The sequence below is a fragment of the Hyperolius riggenbachi genome, chromosome 1 (assembly GCF_040937935.1).
Source record: "Hyperolius riggenbachi isolate aHypRig1 chromosome 1, aHypRig1.pri, whole genome shotgun sequence".
Taxonomy (NCBI): Eukaryota; Metazoa; Chordata; class Amphibia; order Anura; family Hyperoliidae; genus Hyperolius; species Hyperolius riggenbachi.
The window spans coordinates 29,031,595-29,055,096 of NC_090646.1; the positions used below are offsets into that span (position 1 = coordinate 29,031,595).

Below are 23,502 nucleotides of genomic sequence, written 5' to 3' on the forward strand. Positions count from 1 at the left end.
ATCCATGGCTATGATTACTTGGTAATTCCCAGCGGTGTTGAATGATCCAGGGGTTTTATTTAATTGCCATATGGAGTTTGGAGGGATGTTTCTCCATTTTAGTGCTAATAGTAATTAGTCCAAACCCTAAAGGATTTTTTCACCTACCTCTGTAACAATTTAAATATGTGAGGATCCATTCCAGACACGTGTCATACCTAGGGATGGTCGGAAATGCCAATTTCCGATTCCGTGGTAAATCTGCATTCCGCCATTGCCAAATACCGATTCCGCTTTCCGCTACCAATTTCCGCATTCCGATGCGGAATTTCCGCCGGAAATCGCGGAAATTCCGCCCAACTTTAACATCGATTTTCTCAAAAACTATAAGGTCTTTTTGAAAACTTTTTTTTGCATCTTGTTCAGGAGATTCTGTTTAACAAACTCTGAAAATTTGGTGTTTCTAGGATTTACGGGGGCTTTGCTATTAACCGCTAAAGTCGGCGGATTTTTACTTTAGCGGTTAATAGCAAAGCCCCCGTAAGTCCTAGAAACACCAAATTTTCAGAGTTTATTAAACAGAATCTCCTAAACAAGATGCAAAAAAAGTTTTTAAAAAGACCTTATAGTTTTTGAGAAAATCAATGTTAAAGTCGGGCAGAATTTCCGCGATTTCCGGCGGAAATCCGCCTAATGCATTTGCATTACCGATTTCCGCATTCTGATGCGGAAATGCAATTTCCGATCGGAATTTCAGAAATTGCATTTCCGCGGAATCCGAATGAGCATCCCTAGTCATACCATATTTTCTAATTGAACTCGATGTACAGTATGCATTTTTTTTTCAACCCAGCTAACTGTAATTATATGAGCCCTGGCTAAGAACATTGTGTTCCCCACTCACCTTGCCCACATGTGACGTCACTCGTATGCCAGTCTGTCAGCCCTCCTCCAACTGCTTAGCAACAGAACATATCACCAGCCTGCAGGCTAGCAAAGTGTCTGTACAATCTCATCCCTGCAATGTCACCCTAGTGATCAACTTCCAATCCCTGCTGGGTGACATGCTGCTATATTTGTTTCATTTTAAGCCATACCAGTTACCTGGCTGTCCTGCTGATCTTATAACTCTAATACCTTTAGCCATAGCCCCTGAACAAGCATAAGCAGATCAGGTGTTTCTGACATTATTGTCAGATCTAACAAGATTAGCTGCATGCTTGTTTCTGGCGTTATTTAGACACTGCTGCAGCCAAATAGATTAGCAGGGCTGCCAGGCAACTGGTATTGTTAAAAGGGAAATCAATATGGCAGCCTCCACAGTCTTCTCACGTCAGTTGCCCTTTAACTAGTAAGCACACACAATTCTATCTAGGTAACTCAGCACACAATAAATCCTAGCAATCGCAATTCTAAACTAGCTACAAAATACACCTAACAAGCTACCTGTCCCTACAACTGAATCACATCCTCTCACTGTTTCTCTAGATCAGGGGTCTCAAACTTGCGGCCCGCGGGCCATTTGCGGCCCTCGATACAATATTTTGTGGCCCTCGCCGGCAAAAGCTTCCTTATAGTTCACTTCAGTGCTCCCAAGTAATCCGCCACATCCCCGCCGCTAAACGAGGGCTGCAGAGCCCCCAAATTGCCCGGGGGGCAATCCGCCAGCATTTCCTGGAAGGGGCAGAGCTTTCAACTTCAGCTCTGCCCCTCCTGATGTCAATCGTTGAACGGATCGCCGCCTCTCCCCGCCCCTCTCTAAGAAGGAAGAGTGAGAGGAGCCGGCAGAGGCGGCGATGCTCCGCAATTGTGAAATTCCTTATGTGGCCCAGCCTCATCCTGACTTTGCCTCCTGCGGCCCCCAGGTAAATTGATTTTGAAACCCCTGCTCTAGATAGATCGAAGACATAACAACAAAGGTTTTTTTTAGTGATTCCTTTAATGCCTAACTGTACAGGATGTCTTTGCAAGCTTTCAAAACTTTAAGGTATGGTTCTGACCAATTTCTGTATCATGTCTGCAGAAGGATCTTAAAGTTTTGAAGGCTTGCAAAGAAATATTGTACAGTTATGCCTCGCTTCCATCTATGTGCTTCTGTTCGCTTTTCAGCAACATGTATCAATCTGACATTGATGTGCTGATAAAAAGCGGACAGAAGTGCACTAAGTGGAAATGAGCCTAAGTGGAAAAGGACCACCCATCTAAGCAGCTTATAACACAAAATCTTTCTTCAAACCCCTCTCACCCTCCCCCCCCCTCCTTTTAATGTAGCTGTTGTGGGATCTGTGCTGATTGCCTGCCCGCACTTGCTGTGCATGCTGGTTGCAAACGATTCACCCATCAGATGCCCATTCTGTGCTTCCTGCTGAAATTTTCCTAGCAGATTGCCCACTGGCCTGTGTCCGGGTACAAGCTGCATGAATGTAACCATATAGCAAATATTATGGCCAGTTTCGTGGAAATGCTTGGTAACCAGGACTGTCCTGATTTACTACAGCATCGGTCTTGCAAATCTCAATCGCTTATTCCTATCTAAAAAAATTAGACACAATTTGAGTAAGCGGACAAGAGTGCAAAACTTATTAACCTCCCTAGCGGTATGGACAGATCTATCCGTCCATAAAAACATGCTGTGAACAGTATTAAAGGAATACTGTAGGGGGTCGGGGGGAAAATGAGTTGAACTTACCCGGGGCTTCTAAAGGTCCCCCGCAGACATCCTGTGCCCACGCAGCCACTCATCGATGCTCCGGCCCCGCCTCCGGTTCACTTCTAGAATTTCAGACTTTAACCACTTCAGGATTCTGCGTACGCTTAACTACGCCCCTGAATCCTGAAGTGGTTTCCATGGCCGTTCCATGTCAGTTCACGGAGGGTGTCTCCGTGAACACCCTGCGAGCCGCCGATTGCGGCTCGCAGGGTAAATGTAAACACGCGGGGAAGATCTTCCCCGGTGTTTACATATATACGGCGCTGCTGTGCAGCAGCGCCGTAGAGGAGATCGGCGATCCCCGGCCTCTGATTGGCCGGGGATCGCCGGCATCTGATAGACTAAAGCCTATCCTATCCGGCACAGGACGGCTTTCCGTCCTGCGCCACACACAGGGGACGGGAGAGGGAGGGAAGGAGGCAGAGGGAGGACTAGTGCTGCGGAGGGGGGCTTTGAGGAGACCCCCCCCCCCTGGCTAGGCACAGCAGCGCGGCGGCGATCAGACCCCCCCAAAGCAGGACATCCCCCTAGTGGGTAAAAAAGGGGGGAGGTCTGATCGCCCTGCCTGATTTCTGATCTGTGCTGCGGGCTGAAGAGCCCCCACAGCACAGATCAGCCAAACCACCCGGAATCCGGAAGTGGTTAAAGTCTGAAAACCACTGTGCCTGCATTGCTGTGTCCTTGTTCCCGCTGATGTCACCAGGAGCGTACTGCGCAGACACAGACCATACTAGGCCTGCGCAGTACGCTCCTGGTGACATCAGCGGCATCGAGGACACGGCAACGCAGGCGCAGTGGTTTTCAGACTTTAAAGTCTGAAATTTCAGAAGTGAACGGGAGGCGGGGCCAGAGCATTGGGGAGTGGCTGCGCGGGTGAAGAATGTGTGCGGGGGACCATTAGAAGCCCCGGGTAAGTTCTGCTCATTTTCCCCCGACCCCCTACAGTATCCCTTTAACATGCATATACATCAATACTCTCTTGCACTGTATACTAGACCCTTGCTTGACACATTTTGGCAAGTTACAGGAAAAAAAAAGTTTTACAAATACATTTTATCACTTTTTGCACAGAAATCCTTGGAAAACTGAATGCCAGGGAGGTGGCAAAGTGGCTCATTATATGGCAAAATGTTTGCAAGCAAAACTTTTCAACACCAGTTGGGTACTTCCTCTCATCTCACACTTCCTTTACACAGGTTTCTTTAACTGATTTTTCAACATGTTGCTTTTTCCAGATTAATTATCAAGTCGCTGACCCTTTCCTGAGAAATAAGGACATGTTCCCAACTTTATACCAGATGACGCAGTATGATTCCATCCGTTATACGGCCATTGTGAAATGCTTGCTACACTTTGGATGGAACTGGGTTGGAGTGGTGGCCCCAGATGATGGCAGTGGTGACACAGAGTTTAAGGAGTTGACCAAGATGATGACTCAGCATGGGATCTGCACCGAATATATACTTCAGCTGGGCAATAATAAAGAAAGAAATATATGGAGATTTTCACGTATTCAGAAATCAAGATCTAAGGTTGTGATTCTATGTGACATTTTTTTAGCAAAGTTTGTTGAACTTTTAGTTGAGGGAAATATTTTTGAGAAAGATATCACCTTGATCCTGCAGAGTAAGTCATGGCTTAATATAAACTATAAGCACAATTATTTCTTCCAGATACTGAACTGCAGCTTAATATTTTTATGGTGTCCCAAATTCCCCATTGACCGGTCTATTTTTTTGCATGGTATTATATCATCCATCAGGTCTCCTGACCCAATATGGGAAGATGTCGGGCTGGAGGGTTCTGGGTGCCTTTCCCCAAACCCACTTAAAAATAAATACTTTAAATATCTATATAAAATACCTGGAGTCAACTGCACGGATCCACAACCCTCCATATTAAGGCTTTCTGAGATGGAACTTACAAAGGTCCAGTACCCATTTATAGCGACAATGCTTTTGGCTGAGGCCCTGAATATAATGTACTCAGTGAAAAACACATCTAAAAGACATGGATCAAATAAAGTAGTAAGTTTAGTAATAATTCTTTTACGTTTGGTGATGTTATTTGATCATGGTATATTCTATAGGCTTATATACAAAATATTTAACTATCCACAGTAATTTTTGTCTCCATTAAGTTAAATAAATGACTGTGGTGGGGCCATGACTTTATTACATCTCACCTTCACCTTTATCTTCGTATATTCAATTTCATGCATGGTCTTACCCAGCTCTTATCTCACTTATTCCAATAATGTATTAAGCCACCCAGGCAGTTACACACAAGTGTATACAATGGCCTCAATTCACTAAGATCGCGCTGGAGATAATAAGGCAAGAGAAAACTTACCTCCACACGTGAGAGAGTTATCTTACCTCTTCATTCCTTAAGTTACCTCCTCTGTAGTTAATTTACCTACTCTGTAGTTATTTTCACATGCAGTTAATAAACAGCCTGTCTTTAACTGTGGAGTTATTTTAAGGATTGTAGCGTTAACTTAGAGACAGAAGAGTTAACTTTAGGTTTGCCTGAGGTAAAATGTTTCCTGAATACGACATGTCTCATCAACATGGTGACCACTCTAGAAACGTTATTAAAGACAGGAGATAAGCTTAGTGAATTGAGGCCAATGTCTCAATCCCCTAAGCAGCTCTGCTTAGTTACAATACTCACTGCCTGTAATCTTGTTCAACAGTTGTGCTGTGGCGCCTCTTAGTGGAAACAAATAAAACGGATGGTGGAGTAGGTTTTGTTACTGGCAGAGAATCGCAAGGATTATGCACTATTGATCTTTCTCTTGCCAGCTGGCTACCTGCTCTGTCCGTGCAACATGGTGCAACATTTGCCATTCTCTCCACTGGCTACCCATTACCCAGAGGATCCAGTTCAAGCTCCTGACTCTAACATACAAAGCCCTCCACGAGTTGTCTCCTCCATACATCTCCTCACTAATCTCAAGATATTGTCCCTCCTGCAACCTTCGCTCCTCCCAAGAAATTCTCCTGGCCTCTAAGCTGATCACCTCCTCTCATGCTCACATCCAGGACTTTACACAAGCATCATCCCTTATCTGGAACTCTCTTCCACAGCCTGTACGTCACGCTCCAAACCTGGACATCTTCAAACGCACTCTTAAAACACACCTTTTCAGACAAGCTTATAACATTCTATAGCCCTTATTTACTTATCTGACACAATGTAATCAGAGGCAAAGGGTCACTGCCTCATCCATCCTCCACCCCTTACCTAGTGTGTCCCCCACCACCCATTAGATTGTAAGCTCGCAAGGGCAGGGTCATCCTCCTAATGTTTACTGTTCTTGTAACAATATTTGTGCTGCTTGGAACTCTGCTGTACATTTGTTAGTTGTATCTATGTTCCCCTTGTCGTCTTATTGTGCTTTGTAAAGCGCTGCGGAATATGTTGGTGCTATATAAATAAAAAATAATAATAATAATTGTGCTGCTCAAGACTACCTGTGTTCCCTGGCTTGTGGAGCAGAATGTGCAAGCAGCATTGTTCAATGATTGGGGATTCTTCCTGTGTGGCAATTGCTGTGTCTCATATCCATGACGCCATCTAGTGGGATGGATTATCTCTGCAGAGGAGAAGTGCTACCTCACTAACACATATTTATGCTCAACACATACCATACAATCTTGTTTGTGCAGATTTACCAAATCTTTGTAGTATGAAGGCCAACAGATTGAAAATACTTTGAAAAGATTGTTTTGATAGGCTACATGAATGTAGGTAAGATTGAGCAATCAAGATTGTATGGTGTGTGGTGAGCCTTGGGCAGATTTGTGAACAATAGTTGAGAGTAATGGGTCTTTTGTGTATGTAGAAAATGTTTCAGATCTTTGAGTTCAGCTCATGCAAAACGGGAGCAAAACCAAAAATGTTGCATTTCTATTTTTGCTAACTAAAAACACGAGAAACATCAGTTCAATTTTGAAAAAAAAAATATATATACTAGTAAAATTAGTGACCCCTAACCTCCCCCTACCCTTAACCCCTAAGAGGAACATCCCCCCTCTCCCTCCTTAAAGAGACTCTGAAGTCTCCTGAAAATGAGGTTTTTACTTTAAAAACCTCATTAACATTATTGCCCCTCTTAAAATGCTGCAAAACCATGGCTGTGCTTGTCCACCCGTCGCGCCCCCGTGGCCAGGAGCATTCTGCACTTGCACAGGTGCAGAACACTCCCAGCCATGAGAGTAAGAAGGGGGGAGCATGCACTGCCTGACTGCTTCTATGCCGAATGGCCCCAACTGAATGACTTACCGGGGCCAGTTGCAGAGGCTGCAGGCAGCGGAGGATGGTGGCATGGGAGCGATCTGGCCAGAGGGGGCTGGAGGAAGCCCCAGGTATTTATACACTTTTGATATCCCCCCTTTTCAGGTACACTTTAAGGAGGGGGTTAAAGTTGGGGTAGGAGGGAGGTTAAGGGTTAAAGTTAGGAGTTAAAGAGACTCTGAAGTCTCCTGAAAATGAGGCTTTTACTTTAAAAACCTCATTAACATTATTGCCCCTCTTAAAACGCTGCAGAACCGCGGCTGAAAATGCCTTCAATCACCCCAAACTCACAGGGGTACATTACGGGCTCCTTACGCATAGAGGCAGTGCAGCTCTGCCTCTCAGAGCGTCAATCAGCCCGGATCGCCGGCCCTCCCCCGCCCCTCCCCCGCCCCTCTCAGTCTTCCTTCACTGAGAGGGGCAAGGGAGAGGCGGAGATACGCGCTGATTGACGCGCATAGAGGCGGCAGCAAAATCCACGACCGAGAAAGTCGTGGATTTTTCCTGCCGAGTAAGGGGCGAGTTTGGAATGATTGAGGGGGTTTTCAGCCGCGGTTCTGCGGCATTTTAAGAGGGGCAATAATGTTAATGAGGTTTTTAAAGTAAAATCCTCATTTTCAGGAGACTTCAGAGTCTCTTTAACTCCTAACTTTAACCCTTAACCTCCCTCCTACCCCAACTTTAACCCCCCTCCTTAAAGTGTACCTGAAAAGGGGGGATATCAAAAATGTATAAATACCTGGGGCTTCCTCCAGCCCCCTCTGGCCAGATCGCTCCCATGCCACCATCCTCAGCTGCCTGCAGCCTCTGCAACTAGCCCCGGTAAGTCATCCAGTCGGGGCCAGTTGGCATAGAAGCATTTAGGCTGTGCATGCTCCCCCCTTCTTACTCTCATGGCTGGGAGTGTTCTGCACCTGTGCAAGTGCAGAATGCTCCTGGCCACGGGGGCGCGACGGGTGGACAAGCACAGCAAGCCTGCACAGTATGCCATGATCCAAGGCAATTTTTGGAGGCTGCAGGCAGCGGAGAATGGCAATGTGGGAGCGTTCTGGCCAGAGGGGGCTGGAGGAAGCCCCTGATATGTATACATTTTTGATATTCCCGCGTCTCAGGTACACTTTAACCCATCACCCTTAAACCCCCTACTATCCCAGAATTTTGTTTTAGCAGAACATCACTGAAATGGTTAAACAAAGCACTTTGCCCTGCTATTCAGCTTCAAATCCGCATCCAAACTGGAGATAACAATATCTTTGTTTGCATTCCAATGTTGCATTGCATTGCATTGTTTGCATTCCAATGTTGATACATGTGTGTAAACACAGTGTAACAAGTGCAAAGGAGCTCTCCGTGAAGCTCTCTGTGCTTCAAGCACGCAAGCAGCTCAGAACAACTAATTAGAAGATGTTAATATATAATAAAAAGCAGTTTGTATAAAATGCAATGGCAGGTTTCAGGGCGAGATAAACTACAGTTTGGGAACTTGTAATTTGTAAACAGACAATATTATGTATGCACAAACGCAAATATGATAACTGTATGAGTAATAAGAAGTAGGAAAACACATTTTTTATTGAATGTTATGTCAGAGTTTCCGACCACTTTAATCCCAACCCTTAACCTTCACCACTTAACCCCTAAACTTAATACAAAAGTATTCAATATTGTTATTGCTATTATTATTCACCTAATATTTTCTCTCCTTTTCATGAACAGCTGTATAGCTATGTAACCAGTCTGAGGCACATGTTTCCATCGGGAGAAGTGATTACTCTTGATGACACAGGAGAACATCAATCATCTCTGCATGTAGCAAATGTGTTCATTAACAAAGATTCAGATGACTCAGACAATTTTATTTTAAATTTTAGTATTCTGCACATCTTTAACCGTAGCAACATTGCCAATGAAAGAATGAGGGTTAAATCAGAAGATGTCATCTGGAAACAAGGAAAAGTAAAACAAATTGCAAAAAAAAAAAAAACTAGCAAAAAGTGTGTGTTGTAGTACTATGTATTTAACTAATTAATTTATAATATTAAGACTAAAGTGGATCCGAGGTGAACGTTTACTCATTGCATAATTGTGTTCCTTTCCTATAGTTTATAGGGCATTCCTCAAGCCAAATACTTTTTTGTTTTAATACTCTAATTCCCTATAAACTAAATAAACCACGCCCACAGCTTTTCAGAGAGCCTTGGCACTGTAGCAAGGGCGTATGGGAGCTCAGTCTGGGCAGGAGGAGGAGGAGGTTACTCGCCAGAGATTTCAGAGGCAGAGGGGAGGAGGGAGGAGGAGGGATTAGGTTTTTTCACAGGCTGAGTGCTCAAGATACAGATAAGCTTGCCTGTGTAATGTTTACAAACAACATGGCTGCTGTCATTGTATCACAGGAAGAAATAATCATTTTCTATTAAAGCTGTTTGCAGCTATATTTGCTGTGTACACTATCTAAACTTTAGATAAGATATATAGACAAGTTACTTGTTATAGTTAGTTTATCATCTCGGATCCGCTTTAAAAAAAAAAAAAGTCTGTCATTATCTACATGTCTATTTATCTATCTATCTATCTATCTATCTATCTATCTATCTATCTATCTATCTATCTATTTATCTAGCCTATATAGCCTCCTTGTTCCTCTCACTACACTGTCCCTTTAAACATGTAGTTTGTTAACATCACTAAAATTAGATTATTAGGAAAGTTTCCAGGATTTGTTTATCTTAATATCGTAGCCATCCATCTGCCAATGTATCCACTCACCCAGCATCTACTTATCCATCCATCCACCCATCTATCTATCTATCTATCTATCTATCTATCTATCTATCTATCTATCTATCTATCTATCTATCTATCTGTCTGTCTGTCTGTCTGTCTGTCTGTCTGTCTGTCTGTCTGTCTGTCTGTCTGTCTGTCTGTCTATCTATATATCTATTATGAATCATCCATCTCTCCTTCCTATGTCAGTCCCTTCACTGGCTGCCAGTTACTCAAAAGATACAGTTAAAAATCCTGAATCTCTCTACAACCTAGCTCCTTCTTATGTAAATAAACCTATTTCTGGATGCCATCCTACACGCAATCTCCACTCTACTTACAGTCTTCTCCTGTCTTCCTTTCTGGACTCCTCTTCTTATTCCCGCTTACAAGACTTCTCTCAATCCTCTCCCCTACTCTGAAACTCCCTCCCTCAACACATCTGCCACTAACCCACACATTTCTGTTTTTACGATGTTCCAATTGCCTTGCATCACAGAATGCAAAAAATGACAAAAAATTGGGAATCGGAAAAAAAGGAATCTTGGGATTGGTCTAAATTACGGTAATAATCCAATTTTTGCAGAAAAAAAATCTGCATTCTCTGATTGGTACAATGCTTCCAAGTTCTGTGATTGGTCTAAAATTACCAGGTTGCAGTAAATTAAATTTCTGCAGAATTCCGATTTCCAATTTACAACCGGAAATCCCCCCACATTTTCATCCTACTGTTAGTACGCTAACAGGAAGTAATGCATGTATGTGTTACTTTCATTTGATCGATGACCACCGCATCTCATTGAAGCCGGTAGTCATTGATCGCAGGCACTTAGATCGGGGAATGGGAATGGTGTTCTCATTTACTGATCTGTGTACTAACGGGTGGCGACGTGAACATGAGCGGGACCACATGTTGCCGCTATCACGGCAACTAACATATATCTACACCCCTAGAGCTAAAATGCAGTCTCTGGGGTGAGTAAATATACTGTGTGATTTGTATGAAGTGATTAATGGCTGTCTTTTTTAAGATGTGACATATTTGGAGGTATTAATACAAAATCACAAGAGGGAAGGTTGTGATTGGATTCTACTGCATATTGTTAAAACAAGGAATTATTGAATCCATGTTTGAGGGTCACCTGTGGTATTCCAGCGTGATATGTTTAGTGTAAACACATGAGGGGGCACATGCAAAAAAAACTGTGCTAAGCAGAATTATGCATTTTACTGTACTCTACTGATCAACTAATAAAACTTTACACCTGGACTTGTGATTAACTCAGTTTATTGCATACACACTACGATGTGTAATAGTTTTCTTCATATTGTGAATGGGGAGTCATGTTTTATTTCCTGTCCAAGTTTCCAGAATCCCGCTGCAATGACCGATGTCGTCCCGGCTACAGGAAGGTCACTAGAGAAGGAACCTCTTCCTGCTGCTATGACTGTGTGCGCTGCTCCGAGGGGGAGGTGTCCAATGTCACAGGTGGGAGTATCCAATGGAGAGAACAATCACATCCATAACAGTGTGAATGCAAATGTATTCAACGTGACCTGTTCCTTGTATCCTACATAACACAATGGGGTTGATTCACTATAACAAATAGCATGCCTTATCAGAGTTAACACGCCTTATCAGAGTTAACCCACCTTATCAGAGTAGCATAGTGAGCTCTACAAACTTATGCCTGCTAATTGGCAATGACGAGAGCTCCTCTAGTCCTGCCCTGAGCCCCTGCGGGTCCAATCACATTAACCTCCCTAGCGGTATCCCTAACAGTTTTATACACGTCAATACAAAACATGCTGTGAACAGTATTGACGTGCATACACGTCAATACTCTCCTGCACTGTCTACTAGACTCTTGCTTAGTTGACACATTTTGTCAAGTTATAGGGAAAAAAAGGTTATGAAAATTAATTGGATCACTTTTTGCACAGAAATCCTGGGGAAACTCAACGCCAGGTAGGTTAAAGCACATTATCCCTGCACTTTGATTTTCTCAATAGGCTGCCTGTCACTTGACAGGAAACTTGTCAGGCTGCCTATTGGGCCAATGGGCGTAGTGGTTAGCTCTCTCGCCTTGCAGCGCTGGGTCCCTGGTTCGAATCCCAGCCAGGGCACTATCTGCAAAAGAGTTTGTATGTTCTCTCCGTGTCTGCGTGGGTTTCCTCCGGGCACTCCGGTTTCCTCCCACATCCCTAAAACATATGGATAAGTTAATTGGCTCCCCCTAAAATTGGCCCTAGACTACAGTACTTACACTACATAATATAGACATATGGCAATGGTAGGGATTAGATTGTGAGCTCCTTTGAGGGACAGTTAGTGACAAGATATATATATACATTGTACAGCACTGCGTAATATGTCAGCGCTATATAAATACTAAATAATAATAATAATAATAATATTCAAAGTTCAGGGATAATGACCTTTATAGTGATTGGACCTGCAGGGGCTCAGGGCAGGACAAGTGGTGCTCTCATCATTGCCAATTAGCAGGCATAGGTGTGTAGCACTTGCTATGCTACTCTGATAAGGTGTGTTACCTCTGATAAGGCATGATCACTCTGATAAGGTGTGTTAACTCTGATAAGGCATTATATTTGTTATAGTGAATCATCCCCTATATGTTTTAAACCCATAGATACTTAAAGAGACTCTGTAACAACATTTTCAGCCTTATTTCTTCTATCCTATAAGTTCCTATACATGTTCTTATGCGGTCTGTCTTACTGCAGCCTTTCCTAGTTGCACAGTGGCTGTATTATCTCTGTTATATAATCTAATCTTCTTTCCTTTGCCGGCTTTGTCGGCTCAGGCACTTAGGCAGGAATGTGCTGCTCTGCTTGTAATAGGTACAAATGATACACACCCTCTCCAAGCACCCTCCAGGCTCTGTATGAGTCACAGACTGAGCTTCTCTCAGCCTATCACAAGCTGGTTAGCAGCCATGTTTTTTGTTTGTAAACACTGCATAAAACTGGCAATTACAAGCCAGGATTGCAGCAGGGAGTGGCAGAAACAGCACAGAGGGGCCCAGGAGAACATAATGAATAGAATAGTATGCTTTTTATTGTAAGACTTTTAGAGCACAGATTCTCTTGAACAATGGTTATCCATCTTGCACCCTTCCTTTGTGTAAAGCCCACTGACTTCAATGGCAGGCAAACTTTGAAATCATTCAGGGCATATTTTCAGCCAAAACTGTCGAAATATCCAGGCAGTGGCATGGTGGAGAGGGTAGATGGCAAAATTGGCCAAAAACAAGTATTTTATACAGAAGCTTTTTATGTGTAAATGTGAAAAATAACTACTTGCGCAGTGTGGGCCTACCACTGCACTACAATCTGGAGAGTGCTGCAAAATGCTTTGTGTGACAAGGTTTCGGGAGGTGACACAACATTTTTAAAGTGCAATTGTAACGATCGGTGTAACAGAGAGGGTCTGATTACCGGTGATCTGCAGTATCACCGAGAATGCAGAATATACCCAATTATAGATGATCTGCAGTATCACCGATAATCAGATATATCTACTAACCTCTGGACACCTGAGTAGTATGAGTGTTTGGTGACAATATACTTCAAGAACGGCACCTCAGGAGGAGGTGCAGGAGCAGTAAGGAGTACTGCCCAGAAGTAAGTTCCTTCCTATGGCCTAGACTCTCCCGGGGGAGGAGCTAGGCTAAGAGTAGGAAGGACAGAGCGTGAGTGACACCAATGAGGGGGTGTCACTCACAGATCTGGGAACTGCCTCTAACAGTAAGGCCAGTTCTCGAGGTCGGACAATCCAGGTCGTTAACACACAGACAGATAAGGTACAGATTCAGGAGACAGATTTGTAATCCAATAGACAGGCAGGGTTCGGCAACGGGTATCAGAGGTAGCGAGGTACAGAGTCAGAAGGCAAATACAGAGTTTAGGTACTAGCAGAGTTTGGCAACAGGGTATCAGAAAATAGCAAGGTACAGAATCAGAATTCAGGAGGATAGTCAGGCAGGCAAAAGGTCATAACAATTAATACAGTTCAAATTCCTAACGCTAAGGTGTGAGGTCTGTGATCGTCAACACCTTTGGAAACTATGCTAGAACACAGATACGAACAAGGCCTGAGTGCTACCACGTTGTGATCGCAACGCCAGACAACCAGAGAATGACCAGCACCCAGTATATACTGTATACACCAGTGCTCTCCAGCACCTCCCTTAAGTGCTGGACCAATGAAAAGAAGCAGAGTTGTCAGCTGACCGGCTTGGTCAGCTGACCCTTTTCTGGCTGCCATATAAGCTCTGCCTCTCCGTGCGCACGCGTGTCATTCAGAATCTAGGTGGACTACTGGTCCCAGCCACACCTGTCGAGTCTTGCAATGTCCCTGCAGAGCCATGCGCGGGGTTGGCCGCACCGCTACCCACATAGGCGGCGGCGGTCTCCCCGCGCTGGGACAAATTGTCAGTGCCAGGTCCATGCACGCTAGCCGCTGCGTCAGACGCGGCAGTTTTTCCGCGTTCCGCCATGCCATCCGCGGAAACAGCCACCTTGCTCTGAGTAGAAGTGGCTTTTCCGCGTTTCTTTACAGCAATATGTTCACAAAATGTTTTTTTTGCACAGTGTGGGGCTGGGCTCAATGCCTGATACACACAATGCAATTTCCCATCAGATAGAAAGGTTGAATCAACTATTTCCGACAGTTCCGATCTTATTTCCAGTTGTTTTTCTGATAATTTTGTACAGAAACGTGATCTGAAAATCGATCAGAAAAAAAAGTGTTCGTAAATTAGATCAGACCTGTTCGAAATAATCAAATTGACCTGTCCATCTGACAGGAAATTACATGGGGTGTACCAGACATAACACTGCACCACAATGACAGTGATCCTACTAATATAATAAATGGGACAGTTCGGATGTTTGGATGTTTGGATGTTTGTTACTCGATCACGCAAAAATGGCTGAACGGATTTGAATACCTGGAATAAAGTATAGGATACTTTTTATTACCATAACCAAAAAGGGGCGGAGACAAATACAAATTTCACTGATAAAATGTAAACTACAGCCATTCTTACACTGTTAATGGTAGGGTTCTCAAACGTTGCACAGTTGGTCACTGGGTGACTGGGATTAATATTCAGAAAGGTGGGAGGAGCCTACAAAAGCCAATCATAATTCACCTATTGATTTTCAAGGGGAATATTTACATTGCTGCCATTCTTGCACTGTTAATGGCACAAGCCTCAAACCTGGTACAGTTGATCATTGGGTGACTGGGGTTCAATTTGAGAAAGGGGGTGGAGCCACAAACAGCCAATTAGATTTGTTTCATTCCAATGCAAATTATTGATGCCAAACACCGCAAAGCTCACAAACTTGGTCATTGAGTAATTGATTAATTGTGTGTGAGGGTTAGAAAAATGGGCACAGCCAATACCAGCCAAATACATAAGCAGGTAACACGGGGTCATAAGTAGGCGGAGACAAATACAAATTTTACGGGGAAAATGTAAACTGCAGCCATTCTTACACTATTAATTGTAGGGTTCTCAAACTTTGCACAGTTAATTACTGGGTGACTGGGATTAATATTCAGAAAAGTGGGTGTTTCAGAAAAGTGGATGGAGCCTACAAAAGCCAATCAAAAATTACCTATTGATTTTTCAGGGGAATATTTCATTGCTGCCATTCTTGCTCTTTTAATGGCACAAACCTCAAAAGTGCTACAGTTGATCATTGGATGACTGGGATTTAAATTGATAAAAGGGGGTGGAGCCACAAACAGACAATCTTATTTGTTTCATTTTAATGCAGGTTATGGATGCCAAAAACTGCAAAGCTCACAAACTTGGTCATTGAGTAATTAAGTAATTGTGTGTTAAGTTTAGGAAAAGTGGGCGCAGCCAACACCAGCCAAATACATAATCGGGCAATACCGGGTCATCAGTGGGCGGAGACAAATACAAATTTTACTGGGAAAATGTAAACTGCAGCCATTCTTACACTGTTATTGGCAGGGTTCTCAAACTTTGCACAATTGGTCACTGGGTGATTAGGATTAATATTCAGAAAAGTGGGTGGAGCCTACAAAAGACAATCAAAATTCACCTATTGATTTTCAAGGGGAATATGTAATTGCTGCTATTATTGCACTGTTAATGGCACAAGCTTTAAACCTGGTACAGTTGGTCATTGGGTGACTGGGGTTCAAATTTAGACAAAGGGGTGGAGCAACAAAGCCAATCAGATTTGTTTAAACTTAATGCAAATTATTGATCCCAAAGACAGCAAAGCGCACAAACTTGGTCATTGAGTAATTGTGTGTTAGAAAAAGTAGGCGGAGCCAACACCAGCCAAATACATACCCGAACAATGTCAGTGGGTGGAGAAAAATACAAATTTCATTGGGAAAATGTAAACTGCAGCCATTCTTACACTGTTAAGGGTAGGGTTCTCAAACTTTGCACATTTTGTCACTGGGTGACTGGAATTAATATTCAGAAAGTGGGTGGAGCATACAAAAGCCAATCAAAATCCACCTATTGATTTTTAAGGGGAATATTTAATTGCTGCCATTCTTGCATTGTTAATGGCACAGGCCCCTTGCACTGTTAATCACCTGTAGCTGGTACAGTTGGCCATTGGGTGACTGAAATTCAGAAAAGGGGTGGAGCCACAGCTAGTCAGATTTATTTTATTTCAATGCAAATTATTGATGTCAAAGACCGCAAAGCTCACAAACTTTGTTATTAAGTAATTAAGTAATTTTGTGTTAGGGTTAGGAAAAGGGGGTGGGGCCACTGGCGTAACAATAGTGGATGCGACCCCTGCCGCCGCGGAAGGGGGGTGGGGCCCCCCTAGGGCTTGCTCAGGGACTTTTGTGGGGCAGGAGGGGACGCAGCATAAGAGGAGAGCGTGGCCGCAGATTGGTGGGAAGGGGGGACATCCCCCCCCCCCTCACCGATCACTAAGTGCTTTATAGAACAGCCTGTGTAAACAGGAAGTTCTATGAAGCACTTAGTGATCGGAAGACCTCCGACGAGAAGGAGGTATGTGTTCAGTCTGCCTGCCGCCGCTGCCTGCTGCCACCAATAATTGCAGGAGGGGGAGAGCAGAGAGGAGAGCCCGAGGTGAGGGAGGGGGGGAATGTCCCCCCTCCCCACTGATCTGCGGCCACAGCTCTCCTCTTATGCTGCGACCCCACCTGCCCCACGAAAGTCCCTGAACGTGCCCTAGGGAGGTGGTGGGGGGGTCTGGATTTTTTTTTGCGGGGGGACCCGGGGATTTCTAGGTACGCCCCCGGGCGGGGCCAACACCAGCCAAATACATACCCGGGCAACGCCGGGCGTCCAGCTAGTATTATATAAATGCTTTGAATTGTAATGTTAGGTGATAGTACTTTTTTAAAGTACAGTGCGGCCAATCAATCAATTTCTTGTAGCAAAGTGATAGGGCTGTAACCAGGGATGCTCAGATAGTACTTTTTAAAATCCGAATTGATCCGGATATTCAGATATCCAGATCCGGTTCGGATATCCAAATTCGGTTCGGATACCGAATCCCACCTTTTAGATATCCGCATGAACCCGGATATCTGAACGCATTATCCGCGGATATCCGACCTATTCGGATATCCGGATAGAAAAACCAGAAGTGCCTTTTAAAATGCTTTAAAAACATTTCTAACCTTTAAAAACACCTTCAATCCTCTTTCCCATCCTCCCTCCTCCTCCTCCTCACTGCTATACCACCAATGGCTGGGAATCAACCCCGTTTTTAAAGCATTTTAAAAGGCACTTCTGTTTTTTTCTATCCGGCTATCCGAATAGGTCGGATATCCACGGATAATGCGTTTGGATATCCAGGTTCATGCAGATATCTAAAAGGTCGGATTCAGATATCTGAACCGGATCCGGATCAATTCGGATTTTAAAAAGTACTATCCGAGCATCCCTGGTCCCTCCTCAGGAGGAGGATCTTGTCTTCCAGGGATTTGTAGGATCAGGATGTCAAAAGCACGCTCACGTACCTTGGCCAGGAATCAAACCCAGCTTCACTGCTTAGAAGGCAGCTCTCCTCACAAAACCATCCTTGGGTTGGCTTGAACCACCAACCTTCCAGTTAACAGCCAAATGCACTAACCAATTGTGCCACAAGGACTGTGTGTATGTAGTTGCTGCTAAATGGCTTTCTGGGGTTTTCTTGGGACAACTGTTGAACACAAAATTCAATGCCATCCCCAGGTGGACTTGAACCACCGACCTTTCGGTTAACAGACAAAGGCATTAACCAATTGTGCCACAAGCACTGTATGTATGCAAATGCTGCTAAATGGCTATCTGGGGTTTTCTTTGGACAACTGTTGAACATAAAGCCATCTCTGGGTGGGCTTGAACCACCAACCTTCCAGTTAACAGCCAAATGCACAAACCAATTGTGCCACAAGGACTGTGTGTATGTAATTGCTGCTAAATGGCTATCTGGGGTTCTTTTCAGACATCTGTTGAACACAAGAGGCAAGGCCATCCCTAGCAGGAAGGGTTGCATGGCCACCTAGCTTTTCATCCTTCCCACCCTTGCCCTGGAATCTTCCAGACTACAAATTGCTGTCCTTTGCTGTGTGTGTTACACCAGCATCATCATCCAGGGGAGCACATGATCTTTCTGATTCTGAAGTCTTGAATTGAATCATGTAAGCAGTTTCACCATGTGTTCCACTGCTTTCATCTAGCAAATTAGGCAAATAAGCAAGCTCATTTTTCTCTTGGGTATATCACAATGGTACATGCTAGGCTGGCTTTAGTGTGTAGTGCTGTTGGTAGTGTAGTGGTGAGCATAGCTGCCTTCAAAGCTGAGGACCTGGGTTTGAGTCCTGGCCAATATATGTGAGTGAGCTTGCTTTTGACAGCCTACAAATCCCTGGAAGGTAACATCAGGGAGGGGGTGTGTGTGTGACTTTTTGCCACCAAACCTGTAATCCGGATTCGGATATCTGGGAGAAATCCGTGGATATCCGGGTCAGCTGTCAAACTATCCGCACATAGATATCCGGATTTCTGCTCAACTATCTGGAATCCGGATCCGGACGGATAGTGCAAAAATGGTTGAATAACCCGGATATCCGAAATCCGGATGAGCATCCCTGGCTGTAACAGTGATGCAGCCATAAACTATACTATACTACAGGGTTACTGTACTATTAGCCAGATACACACCAATCCACAAACAACAACAAAACATGATAGCAGGATCAGCAGGAGCCTTAAAAGGACTTTCGGGTCCCTAGCTGACCTGACAAGGATCCTAACACTTATGGAAGCAACTACACAGCACTGGAACCCACATAACTGCTGTCTACCTGTCCCCCAATCAACAGCACAGTAGTGGTGGCCCGAACGGTTCACATGCAAACTTATTCACGCGAACATCGCTGGTTCACGATCACGATCGAATGTGAACTTTATGCGAGTTCAACCCGTTCCCTATACTACATCATTGGGCTAAACTTTGACCCTATACATCACAGTCAGCAGACACATTGTAGCCAATCAGGCTGCACTCCCTCCTGGAGACCCCCCCCCCCCCCTGTATGAAAGCAGCAGCGTCGGTCATGTTCTCTCACTCTGTGTGCTGCTGTAGTGAGAGAAAGGAGAGAAACGTGCTGCAGTCTGCAGAGATAGGGAAAGCTTAATTGGGCTCTTGTAACTTGCTCCTAGATGATATTAGTTGCCTAAAAGATCCACAAAAAGAGCTCTTTTCAGAGCTAATGTTCTTGTGAGTTTTTTTTTGTGTGTGTGTGTGTGTGTGTGTCACTGACACTGCATTATAAAGCCCCGTTTGTCGCAGCTGGCCCTTGCTAATTGCTATACTGTGCTAGGCCCAGCACATTCATTGTATACCTTTCACTGGCACTGGACCTGTGTGTGTGACAGCTGCACATAGTATTGTGTAATACCAGTCCGTGCATACCTGTAACTGCACCTGTGAGTGACCGCACATTGTATTATATACCAGCAGTCGGTGCATTCATTTTCACTGGACCTGTGTGTGTGACAATTGCACATAGTATTGTGTAATACCAGTCCGCACATACCTGTAACTGCACCTGTGAGTGACCGCACATTGTATTATATACTGGCAGTCAGTGCATTCATTTTCACTGGACCTGTGTGTGTGACAGCTGCACATTGTTATACCAGCAGTCACTGCATACCTTTTCACTGCACCTGTGTGACTGCACATTGTTATACTAGCAGTCAGTGTATACCTTTTACTGCACCTGTGTGACTGCACATTGTATTAGTCAAGTAAGTGCATACCTTTCACTTCATACCCGCCAATATGTACAAAACAGGCAGAGGCAGAGCCAGAGGCAGGCCACCCGGCAGGTCTGTTCGAGGTCATGCTGTCATGATTTTGTGCGGTCCTGAACACTGGTTCAGAAGGCACGGGCCATCAACCCCCAAGATTGTCGGGATGTAGTTGACTATTTAACACAGAACACCTCATCTTCCTCAGCTTCCGCACAGAACTATGACATATCTTCCTCCTCCTGTGCTGATTCTGAATCCCCACTTAACACTCAGACAGCAGCCACCAAAGTGCCACCCTCCCAGGGCTCAGCAGTGTGAAACATTTTTTGTGTCTGCCTCAGATGAGAGCAATGCCATCTGTACTCTCTGCCACCGAAAATTGAGCCACAGAAAGACCAAGACCTGCGTAGGGACAACTGCCTTGCGAAGGCACATGATGACAAAGCACAAACTACAATGGGATGGCCACCTGAGGAAAAGCAGCACACAAAAGCAAAGCCACCCACCACAGTGGAAGATGCCAGGCCGCAATTATTTCTCAAAAAAGGCGATATCCAAACTGTACCGTGATGTTGAAAGGCAAGTGGTGTCATCTCTGGCACACAGCGCTGGGTCAAGGGTCCATCTGACCACGGATGCCTAGTCTGCAAAGTACGGTCAGGCCTGCCTGAGGTCCAAGTCAGTCCCCACACACAACATCTCTGCCTGCACCCGGTGTGACTGTCTGCCCCAAGACTAAGTCGGTCCCCAGTCCCCACACAGCATCTCTGCCTGCAGGTCACTCGACTGCATTCTCCATCACCACCAACAGACTCCAGGACTCCAGCTGAATTCCTGAATTTTTAAGGCTGCTGCTAGCAGTGGTCACTAACAAAAACAATACTATTTTTTTCTGGTGCGTGTACATGCCTGCCTAATGGCTGCACTGCGGCTGTAATAACAAAACAAAAGGCATGCACATGTGTCAATTCCCCTTTGTGATTCTTACCTTGCCGCGGTGAAGGGACTTGCATATCACAATAAAGCAATGACCGGCTATATGAGTGTGTTGGGGGGCACACCTGACCCAAGATAATAAGGCCGTTGCTTCATTGTGGACAAACCAAATTCGATCAGCTGGTCAGTCACTGTTGTTTTGTCATTGAGCTACCTCAGCCCGACCATATGGGCTTGAAAACCGCCATCACCTGCACTCTTGTCATGGTGTGCACCAGTCCAGCACAGCCATTACTACACAAACAGCTGTTTGCAGTCACTGCATACCTTTCACTGCATCTGTGTGGCTGCACGTTGTATTATACACGCAGTCAGTGTATACCTTTCACTGCATCTGTTGGACTGCACATTGTATTATTATACCAGTCAGTGCATACCTTTTATTGTATCTGTGACTGCACATTGTATTATACCTGGCAGTCAGCGCATACCTTTCACTTGACTGTATAACAGACTTGCCCTCCATAACAGATTGTCGTTAAAGGATTTCAAATGTATTTGTCTCATCATATAGCAGGGCCTTGGAAGAGTCTTCCTGTATTGTGCCTGCAGCCTTCCTTGGATGTGTGATGGTAGCTGTTCCTGCTCCTTTGCCCACAGCACAGCCAGGTGTCTGTGCCGTGAAGGAAATCTTTGAGCGGAAGAAGCCACTGTCTGCCAGTCACCCCCTTGCTCGGCGTCTGACAGCTGGCTTGGTGGAACTGTTAGCTCACCAGCTGTTACCATACCCGCTGGTGGACTCTGAGGCCTTCCGAACATTTGTGGCAATTGGAACACCACAGTGAAAGATACCAGGCCACAATTATTTCTCAAAAAAGGCGATACTCAAACTGTACCGTGATGTTGAAAGGCAAGTGGTGTCATCTCTGGCACCAGGGATGGTCGTAGTCAGCCAACTTCGCTAAGATGGAACTACACATAGTTGTACGCAGTTACACTTCAACAAACTACGGCTTCAAAATCAAATATTCGCTTCATATGCATTTGGTAGATATCGCATTAAAATACGCAATTACGCGTAGTGCGAAGTGTAGTGAATGCAGATGCTTATGCCCGTATGCAGAAAATTTTATGTATTAACTCTTTATGCAATGCTTATACCAGTAACTCTTCTATGCGTACATTCCCTTTTCCAATGCGTAAATTTGTAAGCGTGGAAAATTAGACGCGAGTAACACATTCGTAGTTCACTACGCAATACACATGTTAACTACGCATATTGGGCATAAGGTACGCGTAGCGGAACTTCACTTACAAACTACTATGCGTAGATGTGAACTATGATGCGTAAATTCGCACTGGCGTAGTTTCTGCTCATCCCTGTCTGGCACACAGCGTTGGGTCAAGGGTCCATCTGACTATGGATGCCTGGTCTGCAAAGCACGGTCAGGGCAGAAACATTACACACATTGGGTCCTTCCTTGGACATTGGGTCCTTCTGTAACGATTGGTGTCAGCATGTAGAGAGAATCTGATTATTGGTGATCTGCAGTATCACCAAGAATACAGATATATACCTGATTATGGATGATCTGCAGAATCACCGATAATACAGATATATTGCTAACCTCTGGACACCTGAAGCGTGTAAGTGTTTGGTGTAACAGTAGGAATTGAACCACCGGGGTAGCAGGTGGTCCAATAAGTAGAGACAGACTCTACTGCAGTCAAGGGCTCCAGGAGGAGGAGACCCTGACTGGTTTATCAGCAGTGCCCCCTCTGAGGAGCAGGGGGCCCTGCAGGAAGACTGAGCACCCAAGGGGTGGGTGACAGCCAGAAAGGACGGGCAAGCCGGATTGGCAACACACAGACAGATAAAGTACAAAGACAGGAAGCTGATTCGGTATCCAAGGCAAGCAGGGTTTGGCAACGGAATATCAGAAGTGCAAGGTACCGAATCAGAGATCAGAGGAGTAGTCAGGAAAGCAATAAGTCATAACAGATATCAAACAATGCCTAGTCTGGGTGTGAGGTCCGTGGTCTCTACACCCTGGAACTAGCCTGATGTATAACAGAATGATAACACAAGTTCCCTAGTCTAGGTGTGAGGTCCGTGGTCTCTACACCCTGGGACTAGTCTGATGTATAACAGAATGATAACACAAGTTCCCTAGTCTGGGTGTGAGGTCCGTGGTCTCTACACCCTGGAACTGGTCTGAGGAATAACACAGATGATACACAGTATTCCTAGTCTGGGGTGTGAGGTCCGTGGTCTCTACACCCTGGAACTGGTCTAAGGAATAACACAGATGATACACAGTATTCCTGGTCTGGGGTGTGAGGTCCGTGGTCTCTACACCCTGGAACTGGTCTAAGGAATAACACAGATGATACACAGTAAACTGGCTAAGTGTGGATTCCCAGGTCCACCTGGTTCCACCACACTGAAGGATCTGACTAAGGTCTGAGTGCTAACACATAGGTATTCGCAATGCCAGA

At 44.7% G+C, this 23,502-nt stretch overlaps 1 protein-coding gene across 1 annotated transcript in view; it reads left to right on the top strand.

Annotated features, from left to right (window-relative positions):
* LOC137544209 (vomeronasal type-2 receptor 26-like) overlaps positions 1 to 23,502 on the top strand; it is a 54,652-nt gene that overhangs the window by 21,502 nt on the left and 9,648 nt on the right. The window contains exons 4-5 of the mRNA XM_068265288.1: positions 3,925 to 4,221; positions 11,120 to 11,243. Of these exons, the coding sequence (XP_068121389.1) occupies positions 3,925 to 4,221; positions 11,120 to 11,243 (421 nt within the window). The remainder of the gene's footprint in view (positions 1 to 3,924; positions 4,222 to 11,119; positions 11,244 to 23,502) is intronic.